At 39.5% G+C, this 22687-nt stretch overlaps 1 protein-coding gene across 1 annotated transcript; it reads left to right on the top strand.

The window, feature by feature from the left end:
- Positions 1-128: 128 nt before the first annotated feature.
- otx5 (orthodenticle homolog 5) lies at positions 129-5094 on the top strand. The gene is made up of 3 exons (XM_057839848.1): positions 129-866; positions 1507-1658; positions 2262-5094. The coding sequence occupies exons 1-3, from the start codon at positions 767-769 to the stop codon at positions 2898-2900; spliced, it is 891 nt and encodes a 296-aa protein (XP_057695831.1). The 5' UTR covers positions 129-766; the 3' UTR covers positions 2901-5094.
- The last annotated feature ends 17593 nt before the right edge of the window (positions 5095-22687 follow it).

Genomic DNA, 22687 nt, shown 5'->3' with positions numbered 1-22687 from the left:
AGAGAGAGAGAGAGAGAGAGAGAGAGAGAGAGAGAGAGAGAGAGAGAGAGAGAGAGAGAGAGAGAGAGAGAGAGAGAGAGAATGTGGGTGTCTACTTGGGTAAGTTCTAATTAGCCAGCACTTCTTCTCTCGCCTCACTTGTCCAGTCTGCTTGCAAGCGTTTCTTCTCCAGCCTGCAGTAAGAGACCACCCGGACATCTACTCCACTCCTCAGCATTCAACAAACGCGCACTCTTTTGGAACATCACTTTCTAGCTGGAGACGTCTGTGCGCACCGCTGTTACGCATGGACTGAACAACAACAACAACAAAAAATCGTGGGGTGCCGTGTATTTTTCGCAGCATTCTTATTGGTTTTTAGCCTTGCGTCGAGCTGTTTGTTGTTGTTGTTGTTTTTCGATTTTAACATTTTCAAAAAGGCCCCAGACAAATATTAACGAGTTACGCATCAGGTGAGTGCCGGTGCGTCAGGCTGTCAGTTTTGTAGGTGAAGCGCAACAGGTGTCTTGCAGGCTCCGAGAGCATCCCGTTAAGGGACGGCGGTGGAATAGAGCGGAATTAAGTAGAAATAAAATCAGGAAAAATAGAGAGATAGAAAGAGGAGGGAGGAGAGAGAGAGAGAGAGAGATAAAAAAAAAAGGGGGAGGGAGAGAGAGAGACAAAGAGCAAGAGAGAGAGGAGAGGCGCTATAGGAGGAGGCCGCTGTTGTACGACAAGAGGAAAAAAAGTGAGGGAGTGAGGGAGTGTTTTAAAGCCCACAGAAGGCATGATGTCCTACATTAAGCAACCCCATTACACCGTGAACGGGTTAACTCTGTCAGGCCCGGGCATGGATCTGCTGCACACTACCGCCGTTGGATACCCAAGTAAGTACCATACTTGATCACTTTTAATTGATCACCTTTGATTTAAATATGCCATTCTTGTCCTAAAAAATAAATGCATAAATTGATTACAAAATAGAAGGGAGGTTTGTGACAGTGAGTGCAACATCTGTGATTCTTTGCTGTCATTACGCATCCAAAGGAACATGTGTTCACTTGACCTATAAATTTAGCGGATTACAGAGTAGAAAAAAAACAATACAAAAAGTGTGTGAATGGAAAGGCAGTTTGTTCTCACACGGACTTAACATTTAAGCAAACTGCAATCTGTTGCATTTAACGCGTAACCTATATTTAATGAAGTGTGGTCTTTGTATTTAGTTTAGTGTCAGCCATGCTTTGCAACATCTGTGATGAGGAGATGCCATAAGGCATTTGGGATGCCACGGTTGGCCTTAAACGCAGATTGAAAATCACTGTTTTAATTGAATCTTCTTCCTTTTTCGTTCTTTGCTTTTTTTTACGTTTTGAAACAATAAATCACAGATTCATACAGTGTTTATTATAAATAATTTCGAGTGATGAGAAAAAATAATTTATAAGGTGTATGATCATTATCATAATTATTATTATAAAAAAAACAAAAAACACTTGTTGTTCCTGTTTCTTTGCACGCACACAGGTACCCCACGTAAGCAGCGTCGTGAGCGCACCACCTTTACGCGCGCGCAGCTGGACATCCTGGAGGCTTTGTTTGCCAAAACACGTTACCCAGACATCTTCATGAGGGAGGAGGTGGCTCTGAAGATCAACTTGCCCGAGTCCAGAGTTCAGGTAAAGATGGAAATTGATATATGGACACGTATTAGAGATACTCTTCATATTTATCTTATTTATTTCCATAAAATACTCTATATCAAACTTCAACAGAATTACTTTTTATTATTTCTTTTGTTTTACTCTTTATTAATATTTAAGCATTGAAAATAGGGAGAGTTGGCGGGAAAAAAACCCAACATGAGTAAAACAAGGTTGTGCCAAGCATTTGCAGAGTGAAGCAAACATTCACACTCATATTCACACAACAGGAGAGTTAACCAAACATGTGTTTGGGGAATGATGAAGGACCACGTACATCTATTATATTTCTTAATAATGTGCAACATAGTAACTTCTTCTGTTTTATCTCAAAATAAACAATATATACATTTTAGCTATTTATAGGTTACATATTAGATTTCTTACACTCTATGACAATCTATGAAAGAACACGTTGAAAGAAGTTAAAACTAAAAGGAAAACTGTATAAAACAATGTGGAGGGAGCTAATAAAAACAACAAAGGTAGAAAAGACTGAAGAAATGTTTTGAACGGTTAACTTTTGACATGTATTTTGATGTTGCCATTAAAATGTGATGTGACCTTGCCCTCACCCAGGTATGGTTCAAGAATCGTCGTGCCAAGTGTCGGCAACAGCAGCAGCAGAGCACAGGCCAGTCCAAACCGCGACCCCCTAAAAAGAAGGCCTCCCCGGTTCGCGACACCAGTAATGAGGCCAGCGCCAACCCGGCCAATGGCCCATACAGCCCACCGCCCCCTCCCCCGGGCACCGCCATAACCCCCAGTTCCAGCTCTGCCAGCGCCACAGTGTCCATTTGGAGCCCGGCTTCCATCTCCCCCCTGCCCGATCCACTGTCTGCCTCCACCACCCCCTGCATGCAGCGTACCACTGCCTACCCCATGACCTACACCCAAGCCCCAGCCTACAGCCAGAGTTACGCAGGCTCCTCCTCTTACTTCACCGGCCTGGACTGCAGTTCCTACCTGTCACCAATGCATCCGCAACTGTCGGGCACAGGAGGCGCTCTGAGCCCCATCACCGCTTCTTCCATGGGCGGCCCTCTCAGCCAGTCCCCCGCCTCACTCTCCTCTCAAGGCTACACGGCCGCTTCGCTGGGCTTCGGCGCTGTCGACTGTCTGGACTACAAGGACCAAGCTGCCTGGAAGCTCAATTTCAATGCCACTGACTGTCTGGACTACAAGGACCAGAACTCCTGGAAGTTCCAGGTCTTGTAAATATCATTGAGAAAGGGGTCAGGAAGGGAGAGTGTATGGGAACAAGTGTGGAATCAGAGTCACCGTCGGTTGAGTTGAACAAATTACTATATTTTTCAGACTGTAAGTTGCACCTGATTATAAATTACACGAGCTAAAAAATGCACAATGAAGTAAAACTTTATTTGATAAAAAACTGATTGTATGTGCTATATGGATAATAGGCTAAATAAGTGTCTGTTAATGTTACATATTAACAGTGATCCAGATAACTATAGCCTAAACAGCACAACATAATTTGTTTACCTAACTCTCAATCTTACTTAAATTAACTACCAAATCAATTCAAGTCTACATCTTCACGATCACTTCTGAACACCTACGCCAACTCTGGAAGTGGAGGGCACACCTAGAGTTCCCTTCTCACAGATATCAGTGTGGAAAAAAACAAAAGCAAAACATATTTAGTTCGCATCTGAGTGTAAGTTGCAAACCCAGCTAAACTATGAAAAAATGTGACTTATAGTCCAAAAAATACAGTAGTGTTTTTTTTTTTTTTTTTTTTTTTTTACAAGGTGGGCAAAGAAAGCAGCCCGGATGCGGCTGTAATAATCTTTCTGATGGCTGACTGCAACTGATGGCAATTTTGAGCTTTTTCACTGCCAACCCTCCAATTTCAAATGGATTGGATGTCTATCATCGTCAATAGCAGACAAGGAGTTAAGATGTGTCTTATCCTGGAGACATTCAAATGTTCAAATAAGGCTGCTTTTTGACTCAACAAGCAAGGTAGATCAACTCTCCCAAGGGAAACCTTGAAAAGGTGCAGATCAATAACCTATCCTAGCTGATGATTCCCCAGTAGCCTTGTTTGATACTGACCCTCTTTAGCCTGATCTAAGCCAAGAGGGTTGATTGAGCCCCTGGAGTGACTGCAGTACAAACTTGTTGCCTTTGAGCATGCTTGTAATCATTAGGAGAATGCCTCATGCATTGTTAGTTTAATAGGATCAAATGTTGGGCAACAATAGCCGCATTGTGGCAAGTGACACACACAAAAAAATACCCCCTCCCTCTACTTTTCACAGGAAGTTTGAATAATTGAAGCACGTCTGCGATTGTACAAGACAGTATTGTATTTTTGTGAACGATCTGATGGGCAAAAAAAGACTGCACCAGGGAAAGGGAAAGGAGTTGCTCATGCACCAGCCTACCCTTAGCACAGAGAGTTTGGTGTCTCTCTCGATACGTCCATCTCCATCCAACATGTATGGGATGGCTACCAATATATGTATTTCATGTATCTATTTTTGTTTTAGTATTCTTTAAACATTTGTGGATTTGTCAAAGTAAAAAAAATGTTGTCATTTGTTTTGAAGTTGATATTATCAGTGTAACTGCTGTCATCAACATCATTGATATAATTTCATTTAGTCTGGCCTTTGCTAAAACACTTTTGTTGCTGTTTTGTACATATTTAACCCTGGGAATGCTACCAAGTCTAATGTGTGCACTGTATTCAACAACAATTCACATTCTTAATCTTAGCTAACTGCCAATTTTTTATTATTTTTTCCCCCTCCTCTTGATATTTTTCTGGTATCTTCTCTTTCCAACTCAGGGTCTGATAAAAGTATCGGTAATCGGTACAATTCTATTAACTCTTCTTAATCTAATTGACTGTACATTTATCTTTTGCATAATGATATCATCTCTGCTTTATTTTTCTGATATGAATGATTCTTTTAATTTTCTATATTACATTTGTCTTGTGTTTGACCAGTCTGCGCCACTACCATGCTAGATAGATTGAATGTTTCTGAGACATTAAATAACCTTGTGTAAACATTGTGTCTGGCTTACTCTACTTCCAGCAAGCAGCGAGCGACAGGATAATTAAAACGTCTTTGATAAGTGTGTTGTATCCAACAGACACAGCACAAGCTCACCCCCAAGAACTTGAACTTTGGAACAAAGGCTCAAGGTTTAATTCTCAAGGCTCAAGTGCAACTAAATGTTGGGGTCTGTTCCCCGACGACTATCATATCACTGTTGAGCAAGGCAAACCTTGGACCATGTCGTTCAGGCATATAGAGTCCATACAGACTGTAGAGCAACATTGTGAGTTGTCTTGAGCTTTGCTGAAATAAAATCAGTTAATGATTTAATTATTAATATGATAAATCAGCACGTTGTTACGCAGCGTATTCAGAAGTCATTCCTTATTTCAACTGGAAAAACATTTGAACATTTTAATAAAGATTTTCACCTGACATATGAGTACATTTTCTCAAAATATGTGATTTATGACCTGTTTAACAAACCTGTTTGGGATGTCCCTAAGCCATGTGTTTTCATGTTAAACAGTGGTTTAATGTGTAGTAAACCTAATTTAAATTCTGAAATATTACTCGGTCCATCATTTTTTTTTTTTTATATATTAAAATGAAGTTGCTGATTCAAGGACCTAATTATTAAAAAATAAAAATAATGAAAATGGTTTTCTAAATCTGTCCTGAAGTGGTAAATTGCACCCTGTTGAATTTTGACTTCCTCGACTGAAGAGAACCAATGACCAACTAGCTCTCTGGATGGACGGATGGATGGATGGATGGACGGACGGACGGACGGACGGACAAATAGATTGATGGATGGATGTAGAGGGTCCTCTAATCCCGCAGTAGTAGCATATGGACAGGGGAGTACAGAGAGACAGACATACGTAGATACACCCCGGACTTAGAAATATGATTCATTTCTTTCCGAGCTCTAATCCTCTAGAAACAAGCTGGCGGCCAGTCTGCTCTGAAGGCACACTGTAATCACGCTGCAGGCTGAAAGAGCTGACCGGCCATCCTCTCTATTATCCCTACCTCCCTCCACCTCCTCTCCATCCCCACCATTTTCTCCCTCCTGTTGGACTGTAGTCCAATTTCATTTTAATCGATTCCTAATCCCGATGCCACAAAGCATACGCATGCCAAGCATGAGACTGAGCACTCATCTATATACAGTACATGCATAATGTATGCATGTTGAACTGGGCTTGGTGCAACAAAGATATTTGCATATTTATATTTATCTCACATACATGTACTTTAGTTGAAAAAAAGGTAACACACGATGTGGATTTCAGCACACAATATAAATGAGCTGAGTTCATGTAAAAAAAAAAAGAAAAGAAAAGAGGGAGACAGGGTACTTTTTGCATAGGCACAGAATTATCACGATACGATTTAAACACTATGTAACAATAAATGTTAAACTTTTGATTTTTCCTGTCGTCTGTGATACTTTAATGTCTTTTGCCAACCATAATCAAAAGCATAAGTCATGAAAGAAGATTTGTAATCGTGCCGTAATGCTTCTAAATCGCACCTACAGCAGCGTAAGTAGGTTTGAATGATCTGCAGCTAGCAGTGCTAACAGGATCAGTATTACACTATGAATGGATCAACCAGCGACTGTCACCCTCAGCATACATGTCTGCTGAGGGCTTTGCTGCAGATTACAATTTAACACCTAGTTAATATCACTAATAGTAAAAGTCAGAGTTTAGCGTCCAGATTAATATGTTTCCCCAAACCAGTTGGATTATGGTAGTGATTGACCTCCGTACATAAAAGTCCACACATAAAAGTAATGTGGGTTATCATTCTGCTCCTGGATTTTTCCATGTTGCACATTTGTATTATATTTTTGATTTTGCTACATGTGTCTTTGGCCAGAAAAGCAAAGTTGAATCATTGAGCTATTTTCTCTTCTATCACTCTCTTCTTTTTCCACACTTGTTGCCTCCTTCATGACATCTTATTTTAGTTTGGTTATGACACCTCTCACAGTGTGCCCACTCAAACCCTCTGCTCCACCTCTCCTTGCAGTTTGTTCTTCTTGCTGATCTAATTTAGAGAATGTCCCAAATCCTCTTAGTGTCCTGCTCCCTCAGCGCAACCCTAAGTGAATTAGACAGGATTACTGTCTACCCCTTCCTCCTCCTCCTCCCTTTCCTTACTGTCCTTCTCCTGCTATTCCTTATCATCACACTGTCACTCATCACTTCATGACTTTGACCAACTTTCACTGGACATATCAGGATTAAGATCTTTATTTTATGATGTTAACCCCGTTGCTCACCCAGTGACATATGCTCTCTTATGAGCCATGGCAACTAGTTCAGGTTGTGCCTCCACACTGCAGTCTAATTGTATTGGGTGCAGATCGCTCTTGGCCATAATAGGACAAACAGTACAGAAAATGGATGAAAACGTTTTATTTTTCTAATACAAATGTTCCAGGAGTCCCACCGACCTTCCATTATTTCTACTAGACAGTCTCGTGTACTCTGTGCCTTCAATCAGGTGCATCGTAAATCCCATGTGACACAATCCAGCCAATATAAGAGCAGCTGCATGAGTGAAATCAACAAGTGGGTGTGCGTACCAAAGAGTGTGGATGAAATTTCGGGGTCAAATAATATTCAAATTAAATCAAATTAAATCATCAAATGGGTTCAGTCAGGGCTTCACACAAGTACCATTCTTTTAGTGTGGATGCAGAGGGGTGTACAGTAAGTCTTGCTCTAGGGTGGAATCTCAGTCTGCATCAGTACCCTCACAATATTTATTGTTGTATTAACACAGAGGCATTTTTTCTGTTTTATCATTATAAAAATGGCGTTTATACAGTAGGTGAGTTTTTTTTCTTTTTTTTAATTGATTTTCTTTAAATGTAACCATACAAAAGACAAGAACAGACAGAACAAATGAAGGAAAACCGACAATAACATACAGTAACAAAAAACAACTAGATGGGAATAGTAAACAGGTACATCATGAAAAGGAGTGCAATACAATGAAAGCTATACAAGGGAGAAAGTACTACCTCACACAAATGCCTTCATCAGAATGGCAGAAACATTGTCTTGAGTGTAGTCCAGGAATGGTTTCCAGGATTGTTAAAAAACATCTGTTTTGAAGTTCAAAAGACAAGTTAGAAAGTCCAATGGAACATATTCCATCATTAGCCTGTGCCATACCGATAGTGAGGGGGCCTTATCCATGATCCAGTGCATGAGGATATTTTTCCAGGCACAAAAAGTCATTAGTAAGACCCAAGAGAAGGGAAACTGGGTTGAAGTGAGTATTTTAATAAATTTCATTTTTTGCAACAGTTTTACTTATAAACTGTTTATATCAATTGTTTCCTTTGGATAAGAAGTCAATGATGGCATAGTGGTTCACTTGTCTGAATCAGGCAAACAGCGTAGGTCAGGTTCCCACTCACCCAGTGCTGTACCTGAATGAGTTCCTGAAATCGTTGATATTTTGGGTCAACGTGAAGAGAATGTAATGTATTTTGACTGTATTGTCTTTGATACATGCTTGTAGGAGAAAACAAACATGGACATTAACAGACTTACATTATACAGTATGTAACTTGCAGGACTGCTATGAGCCAGACAATTGCACGAGTTACTATGATCTGAGTCACTGGTAAGTCCCAAGTTTTACCTCTTGTTGGCAAGTCGAATCAAGTCACGAGGTTATGTCGAGTCAAGTCCAGTCGAGTCTTGAGGTCGAGTCGAGCCGAGCCACAAAGTTGTAAAGACGAGTCGTGTCAAATCAAAGGTTGTATGGATGTAACCGGTCTGCATGAAGCCGTTCCGCACGATGCGATCCGTCCTTCTTGTCCAGGTCAGGACTCATACCCGCACCGCACCGCACGGCGCGTCCAGCATGGCAGGTGAGCATGCTAACCGCGAAGCCAAAAGCTCAGGCCACCCGCTTTAGCTGTCAGCGTGCCTGCTTGAAGGTATCTGGAGAGAGCTTTCTATTCACCGCACACAACGGATCTGTGTGCACCCGTTACATATAGACGAGTCGTGTCAAAGTAAAAAAGTTGTCGAGTCAAGTCACAGGCCTTAGCCAGCCCACCCACAATGCATTCAGGTTTATCTCTGAGGGAAACTTTACTGTCAATGTAAAAAATTAAAAACATTTTTTTCACAATTCAGCTGAGGCAAAGCCATTGTGCTAACAAACAGCACACAGCAAGTGCTTGATTAAAAACAAATTCAAATTTCAAATTAAATACTCTCCATTTATTTAATTGTTTGTCAAGGCCTTGCACGAACTAACAGTCAAGCTACTGGAACAGCAACGAACGATAAAATTTTATTAACAATTAATCAGACGATTAATTAAACGATTAATCGATTACCCGAATAAATGTCACATTTTTCAATTAGCTTCACAATTTAATTTGAAGTTGTTTTAGGCATGTTGTAAGTAACAATTAAGACGAAATGGATGACAATTTCTTTCAAAAACAATATTTTACTATAGCTTCCTGACTTAACCATAGTCTACAACTGTACTGTTTTAAGTACATATAAAAGCACATTTTTTATAAAGGTTCTGATTATATAACATAAAAAATAATTTTTCAGTACACAAATAAAAAGAAATCCTGTTCATTAAAAAAAGTGGAGCTGATTGACATTTTTTGTTTTGTGAGCTAAGCGCCAATATAAAATTGTGTCAATGACTTATTTATTTTCTTCAAACTAAACTACAAAATCGAATAGAGAGGAGGCCGACTGATGTGTTTTCCTTATCAAACAGTTGTTCATAAATATAATCCAAATCCAATCAAAGCACACACTCTTGTTTGACAATTTACAGTTTGGAGTTTGTGTTGAAAGGAGACTAAGGTGTTATATGAATGCCTTTCTGCGTGTAGTTTCTTTTTAAAAAGAAATGAGACAGCTTTACAATCTAACAGTAACTCAAGTGCTAAGAAGCACTATCAAAATCATCAGTACGGTAGACATAAAAATTTTCGACGTCAAGTGACGTTGACACAACATTGTTCAATGTCAGGCGATGGTTGGGTTAACATTGTTTTATAGTTGATGCACTAATGTTGACAAATAGTTGATTTATGATTGACCGGGAAATATGAAAAAGTCACTGAATTATGGATAAGCGGGCATTTTGGTCGAAAACATACCATTGATTCTGCGTTGTTCCAATATTACTAATAATCGAAATGACGTTTAGGTTTTGTGAGGATTTCAACGTTGAAACAACGTTAATTGAGGGTGCAAAAGTGACGTTGATTCAACGATATAAGATTGACAGCGGAATGCTAATCCAACATCTTTTCAACGTCGGTCTGATATCAAGACACTGATTAGCATAATCGCTAACTAGCTTAGCGGTCCATGCTAAGGAGTAACATCTCATCAACAATTAAAACAAACAATACAATTGGCTTCATTCAATCACCTCTGACAGAGGCACATTGGATCTAACAGCATGAAAGACAATCTAACTCTCGACACTTTGTAGTATTACTGATTCAGCAACCCAACCTGAGTGTAGCACTGAACTTTCTCCCTTGCTCTAATCCCTGGCGCACAGCATCACATCATACACAAACAAGGACCCAAACGGGACTGCTCATAGCTGCCGTCAAAAAACGATTATCAAATTCATTGACAACTAAGTAATTAACTGATTCTAATCGATTAGTTGTTGCAGCCTTAATGCTACGGTGGTATTTTTCATATAGATATCAAAACGACAACTGTTATAAAAAAGTGAGAACTGGAGATTATAAACACTCATGAAGTAAACATATTTGTCTCTAAACCTGGACCAGTGGAAAAGTACCGTATTTTCCGGACTATAAATTGCACCTGAGTGTAAGTCGCACCAGCCATAAAATGCCTAACGAAGAGGACAAAAAACATATATAAGTTGCACCGGAGTATAAGTCGCATTTTTGGGTGAAATTTACTTGATAAAATTCAACACACAGAACAGATATGTCGTCTTAAAGGCAATTTAAAATAAACATACAATAGAGAACAACATGCTGAATAAGTGTACAGTACGATAATGTTACATGATGCATGAACAACGAAATGCGAACGTGGCCGCCATGTTAACGTAACATAGCTATTAAGAGTTATTCAGATAACTAAAACATAAAGAACTTGCTAACAAGTTTACCAAACCATCAGTGTCACCCCAAAACACCAAAATAAGATGTGAAATGATACAATAATGTGTTAATAATTTCACACATAAGTTTCTCCAGAGTATAAGTCGCACCCCCAGCCAAACTATCAAAGAAAAAAAAAAAAACCTGCGACTTATAGTCAGAAAAATACGGTAGTAGCCTGGAACTCCAGACTCGCTGTTGTTCCAGCAAAAGGGTCTGGGGCCCAGCTCCTTATTGGGCCCTCGAACCCAAACGAAATTGACCGTGCAATCAGATTCGTTTATTTGCCTGACGTGTTCTTAACGAGCAACGTCACTCTTGCGCGTCGGTAGTCGTCTCAACAACAACACAGATGGTGAACGGGAGAGCCGACAATATGTTCCTATCCGCAGTAAATTAGGCTTTTAAATGACCAAAAACACATTGAGTTGCTAAAACCAACAGTCTGTCTCGCGCTAGCCATGTTGAATAAACGTCTCCGTTATCCGCTCTCCTTGAATGTTTACGTCCTCTCGCTGGAGTTTCTTGTCGCTTTACCAACGTTACGTCCGCCCATCGCTGATTGTCTACTCCGCTGTCTGTTTGCTGGGGCATGCTCCGCCCAGGGAATTTGATCCACTGAACAGGTGCCAGACTCTATAGCTGGGACAGGGTTGAGTCTGGAGTTCCAGGCTCGAAAAGTAGTGTATATATTACATCCAGAGTATTCAGAGCTTGTTGTTTTACCTGAGAAACACAAGATTCGAGAGTGTCTGATCCTTCATCCTTGAACAATGTGTCTCAGAATGATGCCACTATGGATAAATATATATACCCTCTCAACTGGTGCAATAGTTTCTCGCACTGCAGTGCCCGCAAAGCAATTGGATAAAGTGCAGGGAGGTTGGTTTGATTTGTTTCCCAAAGTGATCCAAGTTTTTCGAGGCAGCTTGTCGAGTCTCAGGTTATTGCCTCACAAGTCGAGTCGGGTCTCAAGTCTCGAACCCTCTCAGCTTAAGCCAGTCAAGTCCCAGTCTGTGTTTTTTATCTTCAAGTCAGAGTCGAGTCAAGTCCAATTGTTTACGATGAGAAGCCCGCTCTGCCTGTCCTTGTCCCAGAAAAAAGATGAGATCATTCATGAATTGAATGAGGTCTGTGAGGATTCCCAAAACATTAAGCTATCAACATTAAATTTATACTTCAAATGTTTTGCACATTGAATTTTAAATGATTAGTCTGAGTGGCCTTTAATCGTGGCCAGCCTGTGCCTTCATGCCGTTTACTCAGCACCATCCATGAGGTGGGATGGTTTATCTCAGCAAAGGAGAAGGGCTCACTATAAAAAATTTAAACAGATTCGAGAACACTATTTGAGAGGAATTGATATTTTGTGAATGTGGAAAATATAACATCTTACACCGCCTCCTGCCCATTGTTAGCTGTAAATAACACATACCTAAATCTTTGATTTTTATTTTTATTGAACGATTGGCACGATGGCCTATTAATAAGCAGTATGTTAGATTACCTTTATACGTACTGTAACTCTCGGACTATGAGGCACACCTGACTATAAGCTGCCCCCCACCAAATTTGGCACAACAGCGGCACTTTTTCATTGATAAGCACCACTAGACTATACGCTGCAGCTGTCCTCCCTTTATTATGGGATATTTACATCAAAAGATATTAACCCGTAACATGTTATTTTACAGTGGCATCATAAGACGGTCATAAGACTAAATGAACCACCATGAAGCCTTGAATCAATTGGATACAAAGCTTCACTGCTTCAGGAAGCTTCATTTGGCCATCACTGCTCCCTTAAAGGAGACAGTCAACCTCTGCTACCACCTGCTGTACACACTGTTGTCATACAACATGCCTCCTAGCATGCACTGCAGTGCTACACATGGAAATAATAAAAATTCATTCATTTCCTCAGTTACTGTGCCAGTTGTTTCATTAATTGCTAGTTATGGTTTTTGGTACCACTTTATTTGACATTGGCGCCATAAGACTGTCATAAGACCATCATAATTATGACATGGCACTGACATGAGCATTAATCAATGCTTATGACAAATGTCATTTTGTGTCATCCGGCAAATCATCTCACTTTTGAATGGATGTAAAAGATCCGAGCTCGACATAAATGGAGTTAGTGACATAATTTGCCAGATGACACTTAATGACATATTTCATTAGCATTCATTAATGCCCATGATAGTAACTTCTTCTCCTTCTTTTCCATTCGGCTTGGCATGTCATAATTATGACGGTCTAATTGCAGTCTTATGATTCTGCTGTCAAATAAAGTGTTACCTGTTAACCCAGTAAATGAACAAATAAGCCGCACTGGTCTATAAGCCACAGGATTCAAAATGAGGGGAAAAACTAGCGGCCTATAGTCTGAAAATTGCGGTTATAATTAGTTGTCCAAAGCGCTCACAACACGAACATGTCCAGACTCTCCACTACTATTGGAGTCTCCAACTTAACTCTGCCTCCAGACTGACTTCCCTCTTCCGCATATGTCACACCCCCATCACGTATATTGTCTTAAATGAGACACACATATTTACAGATATCACAGTATACAATGCTACAGAATACAACAGCACCACACCATGACAGCTAATAACAGTTCCTACTGAATGAAATACTCCACAACTGTGGCCAGGTCTAGAAGTCGATTACGACAGAGCCGGTCAATAAGGTGCCATGATTGGAACAAATAAGTCAATTAAGCCAAAATCATGAGGTACTAGATCCAGTTCCTACGGGATCTGGCACAAATTAAACCCTGGTCTTTTCTATCCCTTTTTGTAAAAAGCAGGGACAACATCAACATGAAGAATTAACATAGTCTTCACGACATTCACACAACAGATAGAAAGTAGAAAGGGAAATAACTTTTTCATAGGTTGTCGTCTGAAAACGTTAATGAGACTTTCTCATTCAACTGAATGGTGAAAAGTCTCAAAATTTATGACGGCGGGTGTACAAAAAATGATTCATGGCTAAAAGTTCGTACATTTTTGTATTTAATAGTTCAACCCAAGCTTTTACTTTAGAAATAATAGACCTTTATTTTTTTCCAAATGGACACTTTGCTTCAGTTACAGAATCAGACCTGACTTTTGCATGTGTTCCTGTTCAAGCCCCCTGTACAGCTCACCCACCCCCGTGCCTGCTTTGCCTTCCAGTGCATCCTCCTCTCTTTGTCTCATCTCTCAACCGTCTTCATCTGTGGGCCATCTGAATGCTCTAGACTTCCCAATACACACACACATACACACGCACCTACGCACAAATGCACACATACGTATTTCCTCCCTCACTTTCAGTAATTCCAGCCTTGCCTCTCTCGCTTGCGTAGCTCACCCTAATCCAGTTCTGACCTCAATCCCGTGATGTAACGTATCATGTGATATGGGGAAAAGATTGGGAGAAATGGGAAAAGGAAAAAGGGAATGGGGCAAAAATAGTGGGGTGCCATGTTTTAATCCTCAAAGCTGGAGCCACAGACCAATCCCAAACTGATGGGATGGGTGAGGGGGTTATGGTACCCCATTAAGTAAGCAAATATTACATACCATCTTGCACTCTCAATCCCATCGAGAGAGAGACACACACACACAAACAAGCATGCGTACAAGTCCTCATGCGAGCAGAGACACAATGTGAAAACAAGTCAACATGTTTGTTGCATCTCGGTGACTTGTTGGCTGTTAAAGCCTGCGTGCTGCCCACAGTCAACAACACAACAAGTAGTGTGTTTTCGACTGAAAGATACCCGCTCACAAATATTTACAACATTTGAGTCATGCAAAGCATTTGTATAGACTTTGTTGTTAAGATGATGCACCTTTCTTTTGTTTGTTTGTTTGTTTTTGAATATACAGTACCTGCTGGATCAACTTGTTTTTCAATTTAATTTAAATATATTGTCCTTTGTCACAATAATGTGACACCTAAGGAGGGGGACATTGGTATTAATGAGACTAAATATTATAATCAAAATGTCTATTTTGGTGAACATAATAATGGTCAATTTTTAGAGGTAACAATCAAACTATGCGGTATATTTAATCATAGACTTCATAATATATATATATGCACATCATGAAGTCTATGATTTACTGTTGTAATATTATTTTGAAGTGGCGCAACTGCAATTTATATTTAATATAATACATAATTAGTTTAGCTCACAGATCAATAGTAAAAAAGTATTTCACAATTTATTTGGTGTTTACAATCCTTGGCATAAATACAGCAACAGGGTGGCAAATCTGTACTGTTAGCTTTTTTGAATGCATAGAAGCTAGCAGTTTATCTCGTGCTGATCAAGAGGACCAATTTAAGTCAAGAATTATTTTTTGTCCTATTTTGATCTTATGCATATCGGGGTTGCATGAGGTTAATTGAAGCATACAATCATGGCGAACTACTTTTTGATAATATGAAAACTAGCAGGGCTTGCTCTACCCATTCTTTTGAAAACTGTCTGCTGATCTCAAGTCAAGCATATCATGTGATTCACTGCTTTCTTCTTCTTTTTCTTCTTCTACCATGATTAGAAAGGTTATGGAAACAGGGTTGATAGTATGTTGTTTGACACAGATTCCACAAATAATAGAATCTGTTAATCAATTAGTTCATTCATTCATTTTCTATAATGCTTATTCTCACGAGGTCAATGGAGGTGCTGGAGCCTATATGAGCTGACTATGCGCAGGGGGTGCGGTATACCCTGAATTGGTCACCAGCCAATCACACGGCAGATACAGGCAAACAACCTTGCATACTCACAATCACAGCTGGGGAGAAGTGGAGAGTCCAATCAGCCCACCATGCGTGGTTTTGAGATGTGGAAGAAAATCGGAGTACTCGGACAAAACCACACACGAACGAAGAGAACATGCAAATTCCACACAGGAAGCCTTAATACTTGAACTTTGAAGCAGATATGCTAACCACTCAACCATCGTGCCTCCTATATTAATTCATATTTGAACTGTCGCGTTTATAAAAACAAATGCTCCGATTGCTACAAGTTATAAACATACAAATTTCATGTTTAATATTTTATTTAAGATTCAATTTCATCATTGGGAGAGAGGGTGGAGACAAGGGAAAATGGCATTTTAGGGGTTATACCAGACTAACAGTGGTATCAAAAAGTATTTGAACCTTTTGGAATTTATCACATTTCTGCATCAAATCACCATCAAATATAATCTGATCTTTGTCAAAATCACACAGATGAAAAAACAGTGTCTGCTTTAACTAAAACCATCCAAACATTTATAGGTTTTCATATTTTAATGAGGATACGTGAAAATCACGAAAATATTAAGTGTGATGGTTCACTTACTTATTTTCCCCATTCTCTCATTGTTTGCATACTATCCTCATTAAAATATGAAAATCTCTAAATGTTTGGGTGGTTTTTATTAATGCAGACTCAGTTTTTTCATCTGTGTGATTTTGACAAAGATTAGATCACATTTGATGGTGATTTTATGCAAAAATGTGAGAAATTCCAAAAGGTTCAGATCGTTTTTCATACCACAGCAATCTCCTGTGCTGTCAGATTACAGCTCTTCCAGTCTTGGAGATGGAGTCTTATTGATGACATGTTTACAAGACTTGCCCGATCTAAAGATCATAGATACTAGTATATACAGTACTGTTGTCGTAAAACCTTGTTCAGCACACTGAGCAGCGATTTATAGAGCACCTGTGAAATCTACCAATATTCAGGTATACTGTAGTTCCAAACACTGTGGTTGGTGTAAAGTAACAAATTATTCATATATGTGATGGCTTTCATTTCAACGTCATTGGAATACATACAAACATGGTAATTGTATTGGCTATCTGTGTGTGTTCTAGAAGAAAAACGAAATGCTAGGTCTAAATGTAGGGCTACCTAATGTTATGGTTAAGTACTTAACTTATTTCCCCCCTTCTGTCATTGTTTGTATACTATCCTCATTAAAATTTGAAAACCTATAAATGCTTGGGTGGTTTTAGTTATAGCAGACACTGTTTTTTCATCAGTGTGATATTGACAAAGATCAGATCACATTTGATGGTGATTTTTTGCAGAAATGTGAGAAATGAAAAAAATAATTTAAACTATGAACTAAACTATTTAAAACATTTTCACCCATTGTAAAAGTATTTTTGTTAATTTCATTCATTTCTGTTGTTAGTTTTATTGCTTTACAACCTTTATAGACAATACTTTACCATAAAACTCTTAATTTTAAAAACATATATAGGAAAGTCAGTTACATGCAATGACACTCTTTGGCCACGGGGGGGGGGGGCATATGGTTATACCCTCCTCATTTCAGAGCACTTGCCCTTCCTCGTGTCCTCCCTAATCAACAATTGATCCCACTTGCTTCCCATTACCTTCTGTGTGCATATACTATATAGTCAGTCTCCCGTTTTGTGCCAGAGTGTCATCGTCTGCCGTCGCGTACCCCAAGCCCACTTTTTGTCAACAGCCAATTAAATCTGGTCCTGAATCCTTCGTAAGCATTTGTGAATGTGTTCTGATTGTGAATCTTTTGTAAGCATTTTTGAGTTTGTTTGTTACTTTGTGTTTATAGTAACATTTTTGCCTTCCACGGTGGATTGACTTTTTTTTGTTTTATAAGGTGAAATAAATAACTTTTGTAAACCAAGAAAACTCTGCCTTTGAGTCCTGCCTTGAGTCCAGTCCTGACAGCTTGTCTCTTATACCCACAGGTACTTAGCCCCACCGGCACTATCATTTCCATGCAAAATAATCTTTTGATTTACTGTTCAATAAGAGACCTTCTTTAGCATCTGAAACCATAGTTTGAACATCCAAACCATATTTTGAGTATTTTTATTGACATATACTGTACTGTAATGATTGGTTATAAAGGGAGCAGGTGTTCACAAACAATCCTGGAACATGTTTGACCACTATGTGAACAATTGCATGAAAAAAGTCCTGAGGTTTAAAAGCAACGGCCTTGTTTATTTCAGTTTTTTTTTTTTTTTAATGCAAGTGTTCCAACAGTGTGGCATCACAGTTTAAGTGCACTGCATCAGTACACGACTTACCTGCCAACGGTCCAAACCTGTCTCCCATTGAAAATGAGTGGGAGTATGGAGCATAAAATACAGCAGAGGCCTGGACTCAGGCAAATAAAGTTGTAGTATGGTAGAGAATTCAACAGTAAATGCCCTCAGTTGCCAAATGGTTATAGACTATTGTTAAGACGAAATGTTATGTAACATTGCAGTAAAAAAAAAAAAACAGTCCTGTACCAGTTTATGTAACATGTTGCTGGCATAAAATAAAATATGTGAAAATTATGTATACAATGTAATTGAATATTGGTTGAAATCATATGAAAATCATTGTGTTTTAGTTTTGGTTTCAATTTACATGTCACAACTTCATTTTTTTCCCCCAGTGACAGTATTTATTTGATAGTGTAGTATGAGATTTTTCTAATTTATGTACTGTATGTGTAAAAATTGAATGGTATTCTGTATGTACGGCATACTCTGCATCTGTACATGTTTGTTAATCTGTACTGTGGTGGGGCAGCAGAGGTTCTGGTAAGGACCGTGAGCTTTGGGGGTTCGAAATAACAACGAATGGTAGGATACATGTATGCTGGTCTCTTAGTCAAAAAGTACGGTACAGCATTTTTGTTGTGTCCCTTTCAAGCCCACACACTGAATATGTGATTTGGTTCAGTGTGTACTCTGCTAAACCAAGTGCTGTATATAGATTGGATTGTGTATTGAACATTTCCTTGACAGATCTAAACAATCATAAAAAAATGAGGCTCATTGTTTTCAAAAGTGTCATTATGTACAAATGAGAAAAAAAAAAACATTAAGGTAACAATTTCCAAGTTAGTATTATCTTCTGTTAAAAAACAGTTTGGAACAGCCTGTTCCAAAATAAACATCCTTTGTTTAGAATAGTGTCATGTTAATGAATGTGTGTGTGTGGAAATCCTGGCATGTTACCAATTGAACACCCGTTTGTCCTACAATGAAAAACTGTTAATCTCTGCTGACTCCCAAGCTCCTGAGTCCCGTGTCCCCAAGAACCCCCACAAACGCTCTCTTTGTGCTTTAGTACTCTATAATAATCTCAGCGAGCCTTCACGTAGTCTGAACCCACTCAACCCCCTGTGGCTTCCTTCTACTTCTCTAATAACCCCATACAAATAACCTCCCTTCTTGTCATTTTACCTCTGCAATTCTGTCAAATACCACTGCATGCGTGTATGTATGTATGCATGTATGTGTTTATATACATTACACACGTTTTTTGACAAAGAGTAGAATTCGTGGTTCAATCAGTCGCAGCACATCGCCCAGGTCCTGAATGAACATCACAGCCACCAACCATCAGACTACCACCTGCATATGTTACTGATGGTTCTAGAGAGGCCAAGTCAAAGTCCAGACTTGAACCCCATTGAAATGCTATGGCATGACCTAAAGATAGCGATTCATGCCAGACAGCCCAGGAGTCTGACTGAACTACAGCAGTTTTATAGAGAAGAATGGGCCAAGATTAGTCCTGATCGATGAGCTAGATTGATCTGCAGCTACAGGAAGCATCTTGTTGATATTATTGCTGCCAAAGGGGGAGCACAAAATATTAAATGTGGTGGTTCACTTACTTATTTTCCACCTTCTGTCATTATTTGCATACTGTGCTCATTAGGATATGAAAACCTTTAAATGTTTGGGTGATTTTAGTTAAAGCAGACACTGTTTTTTCATCTGTGTGATTTTGACAAAGTTGAGATCACATTTGATGATGATTTTATGCAGAAATGTGAGAAATTCCAAAAGGTTCACATAATTTTTCATACCATTTTGCGTACCATGAGAGGGGGCCCGCGTATCACTGGTGGTACTTGTATCACACTTTGAAGTCCAATGTTTTAATAGAATTGCAATATATTTTAAATCTAAAAGTGGAAAATGGCTCCATCATTGTTGAAAATCCTCCTAACCTTGATGTGTGATCAAATTTAGACACAATATTGTACTTCTAGTTTGCTTCTCCCCCACTGCAGCCTCCCTGCCCCCTTGTACCCCTCCTAACTTCATGCCCCCTCCTTCCTTGTGTACCAATTTTTACTAATCTGTCCTGGCCTCCCAACCTGCTCCCTCGTCACTGCTGAGCACACCATACAAGCACTGTATTTGTCTCTTCCTCAATATCGCTCCCTCTCTTCCAACAGGCCACCGGCCCCCCACATCCCTCTTCTGCCACAACTATACTCCACCCCCGTCTACCAATCCGAGCACTGTGTTAATCTGGTGCTGCTCTGATGGTCAGCACTTTGAGTAGCAGACAGACAGATTGGCTGTAATCCCCTGAGTGCCACAGATGGAGAGCCACCATACAGACCTTGGGGAAGGTGAGCACTGTGGCACATGCTCATGAACTGCACACACATTCAAGCATACACACACAAACACACATCAACAAAGAATTCTCATTAAAATAAATATCCATGTCTTTCATTTACATGCATGGTTGCATTCAGTCAATTACATCAGGGGTCCCCAACCTATTCCACTAAGGCACACTGTGGGTGCAGGATTTCATTCTTACCAAACAAGATGACAACACTTTTTCCCCAATCTGGTGTTTTACAAGTGCAATCAGTTGATTGCAGTCAGGTGTGGCTTGTTTTAGCAGAAGCCTCATTGGTTCAACTGTCTCTGCTGGATCGGCTGGAACAAAAACCAGGACCCACAGTGTGCCTTGAGGACTGGGTTGAAAACCCCTGAATTACATGATGAGGCAGATGAGATGACTGACGACAGCATCATGCAACTACATCAACCTTACAACAAACTAACATTCATGTTATGCTTAGGTGAGTAAGGCTTGATCTCCAGTTGCTATTTACCATACATGAGCTTTAAGTATTGTAAAACATATCTCCAAAGGAAACCGAATCATCATTGTTCCTGATCAAGTTCACTTTTCATAGCAACATTCAGATCAAAATGCTTTTTTTGAAGTACTGTAGTTAGGTCCAGCACACATTGACTAATACAGCCAAATGTAACTTAATTAGACAACCACAAGATAAATTCAGAGAGCAATAACACTCGTACACAATACCATCAGATAAAATTCCTTTCTTTTTCTTACTATTTGGGTTCACTCCTCCTTCCACATGCTTTCACCGGTTCATTCCATTCCAACTTAGTATTATTTTATATTATTATTACAATTTACATATTCCAAAAATCCAATCCTCGTGGGCTTCTATTCAGTTTTTCCCAAAAATTCACAGTTCTTCCAAATTTTCACTTTTTTTCATTGATTTCCAATGGCACGTTAAGAATCTCAGCTTGGATACCTTCCCATTCCTTTTTCATGACATTCACATGATTCATTCATTCCTCCATTCCAACTTAAGTATATTAACCAAATATTCACATTTTTTCAATTTTTCATATTTTTTGACCAAAATGTCACAATTTTTTACCTCAAGCTCCCAATTTTTACCAATTTCCAATGGCCCATTTAATATTTCAGATTCAAATAATTCCCAATCCCTATTCTAATCACACGATTCCAATTTCAACATATTCACTAAATATTTCAAATATTTCAGATTTTTTACATATTTGACCAAAATTTCACAATTTTTTACCTAAATTTCACAATTTTCAACCAGTCCGCGTTCATTTCCAAGCTAAGATTAGGGTTAGCGTTACGACTATGTTAGGGTTACAGTAGGTGAGCCCAATGGCGGCCATGTACGTCGATGCATAGACTTCACTATCAGTTGACGAGACGGCTCCTACAGACATTGCACCATGGGTTCCCGTAGGGCACAGGTGTCAAACCGATTCCAGAAAGGGCCAAGTGGGTGCAGGTTTGCTTTCCAACCAATGAAGAGGACACCTTTTCACCAATTAGATCTTTTACATGTGTAATCAGTTAAACTTTGTCAGGTGCTGCTTGTTTCTGCAGGAAGTTCATTGGTTAAACTCTCTGCGAGTTATCGGTAGGAACAAAATCCAGCACCCACTTGGCGCTTTCTGGAATCGGTTTGACACCTGTGCCGTAGGGGGACGGCCCAGGCAGAGCGTCGTGAAAGCTTTCACTGGGATCAACTCAAACACACGTTGTGTTCTAATGCCGGATTTAGGTGGAGACAGTACGGAAGTTTCAGTGCATACGAGCAGGCAGGAATGTCTCAAGAATGATTTGGTCAAGGATTTAAGGTAATTATTGTATGAAATAGCACCATGCATGCACTTTGAAATGTTGAGACAGAGGAATAGAAGTAATTATGAAGAATAACAAAAGTGCACAAAGAACTGTATTGTTCACGTTGAACATTGCTGTGTTTTGCATGGCTGCAACATGAAATACAACTAATGTGCCAGCAGATGACCCCCAGGTTCTTAGTAAATGAAGCTTCGGGTAATGAACCAATTTTCAACACAATGGGCCAAAAGGGTTCAAAGCTCCATGCCGCCCCATTAAGGTTAAGGCTTTGGCCAATGTTAGGGTTCCGACTAGGGTTATTGTTACGGCTAGGATTAGGGTTACAGAAACATAATGTGTTTGGTGGTGATGACAGCTTGAAACTGAATCTTAAAAACGTGCTCCGAACCGATGATGTATATTTCTATTGAACCACTGCTCCGAAGCATGCTTCAGATCACGTGACATTTAATGTATGAAACAGGAACTGTTTCGTTTCCTGAATGAAACACCCCTATTGGTTCATGATCCAATCAGGTGGGTCACA

Source organism: Corythoichthys intestinalis, chromosome 6 (assembly GCF_030265065.1).
Source record: "Corythoichthys intestinalis isolate RoL2023-P3 chromosome 6, ASM3026506v1, whole genome shotgun sequence".
In the NCBI taxonomy this organism is placed as follows: domain Eukaryota; kingdom Metazoa; phylum Chordata; class Actinopteri; order Syngnathiformes; family Syngnathidae; genus Corythoichthys; species Corythoichthys intestinalis.
Note: the sequence above shows the minus strand (reverse complement) of the source record. Positions and strands in the feature narration are given on the sequence as shown.

What these genes read in the sequence shown, in the direction of transcription:
- otx5 (XM_057839848.1), top strand. Translation starts at nt 767, where the DNA reads ATGATGTCCTACATTAAGCAACCCCATTACACCGTGAACGGGTTAACT. An exon ending in TACCGCCGTTGGATACCCAA is followed by an intron (nt 867 to 1,506) that starts GTAAGTACCATA and finishes GCACGCACACAG; the next exon opens with GTACCCCACGTAAGCAGCGT. An exon ending in TGCCCGAGTCCAGAGTTCAG is followed by an intron (nt 1,659 to 2,261) that starts GTAAAGATGGAA and finishes GCCCTCACCCAG; the next exon opens with GTATGGTTCAAGAATCGTCG.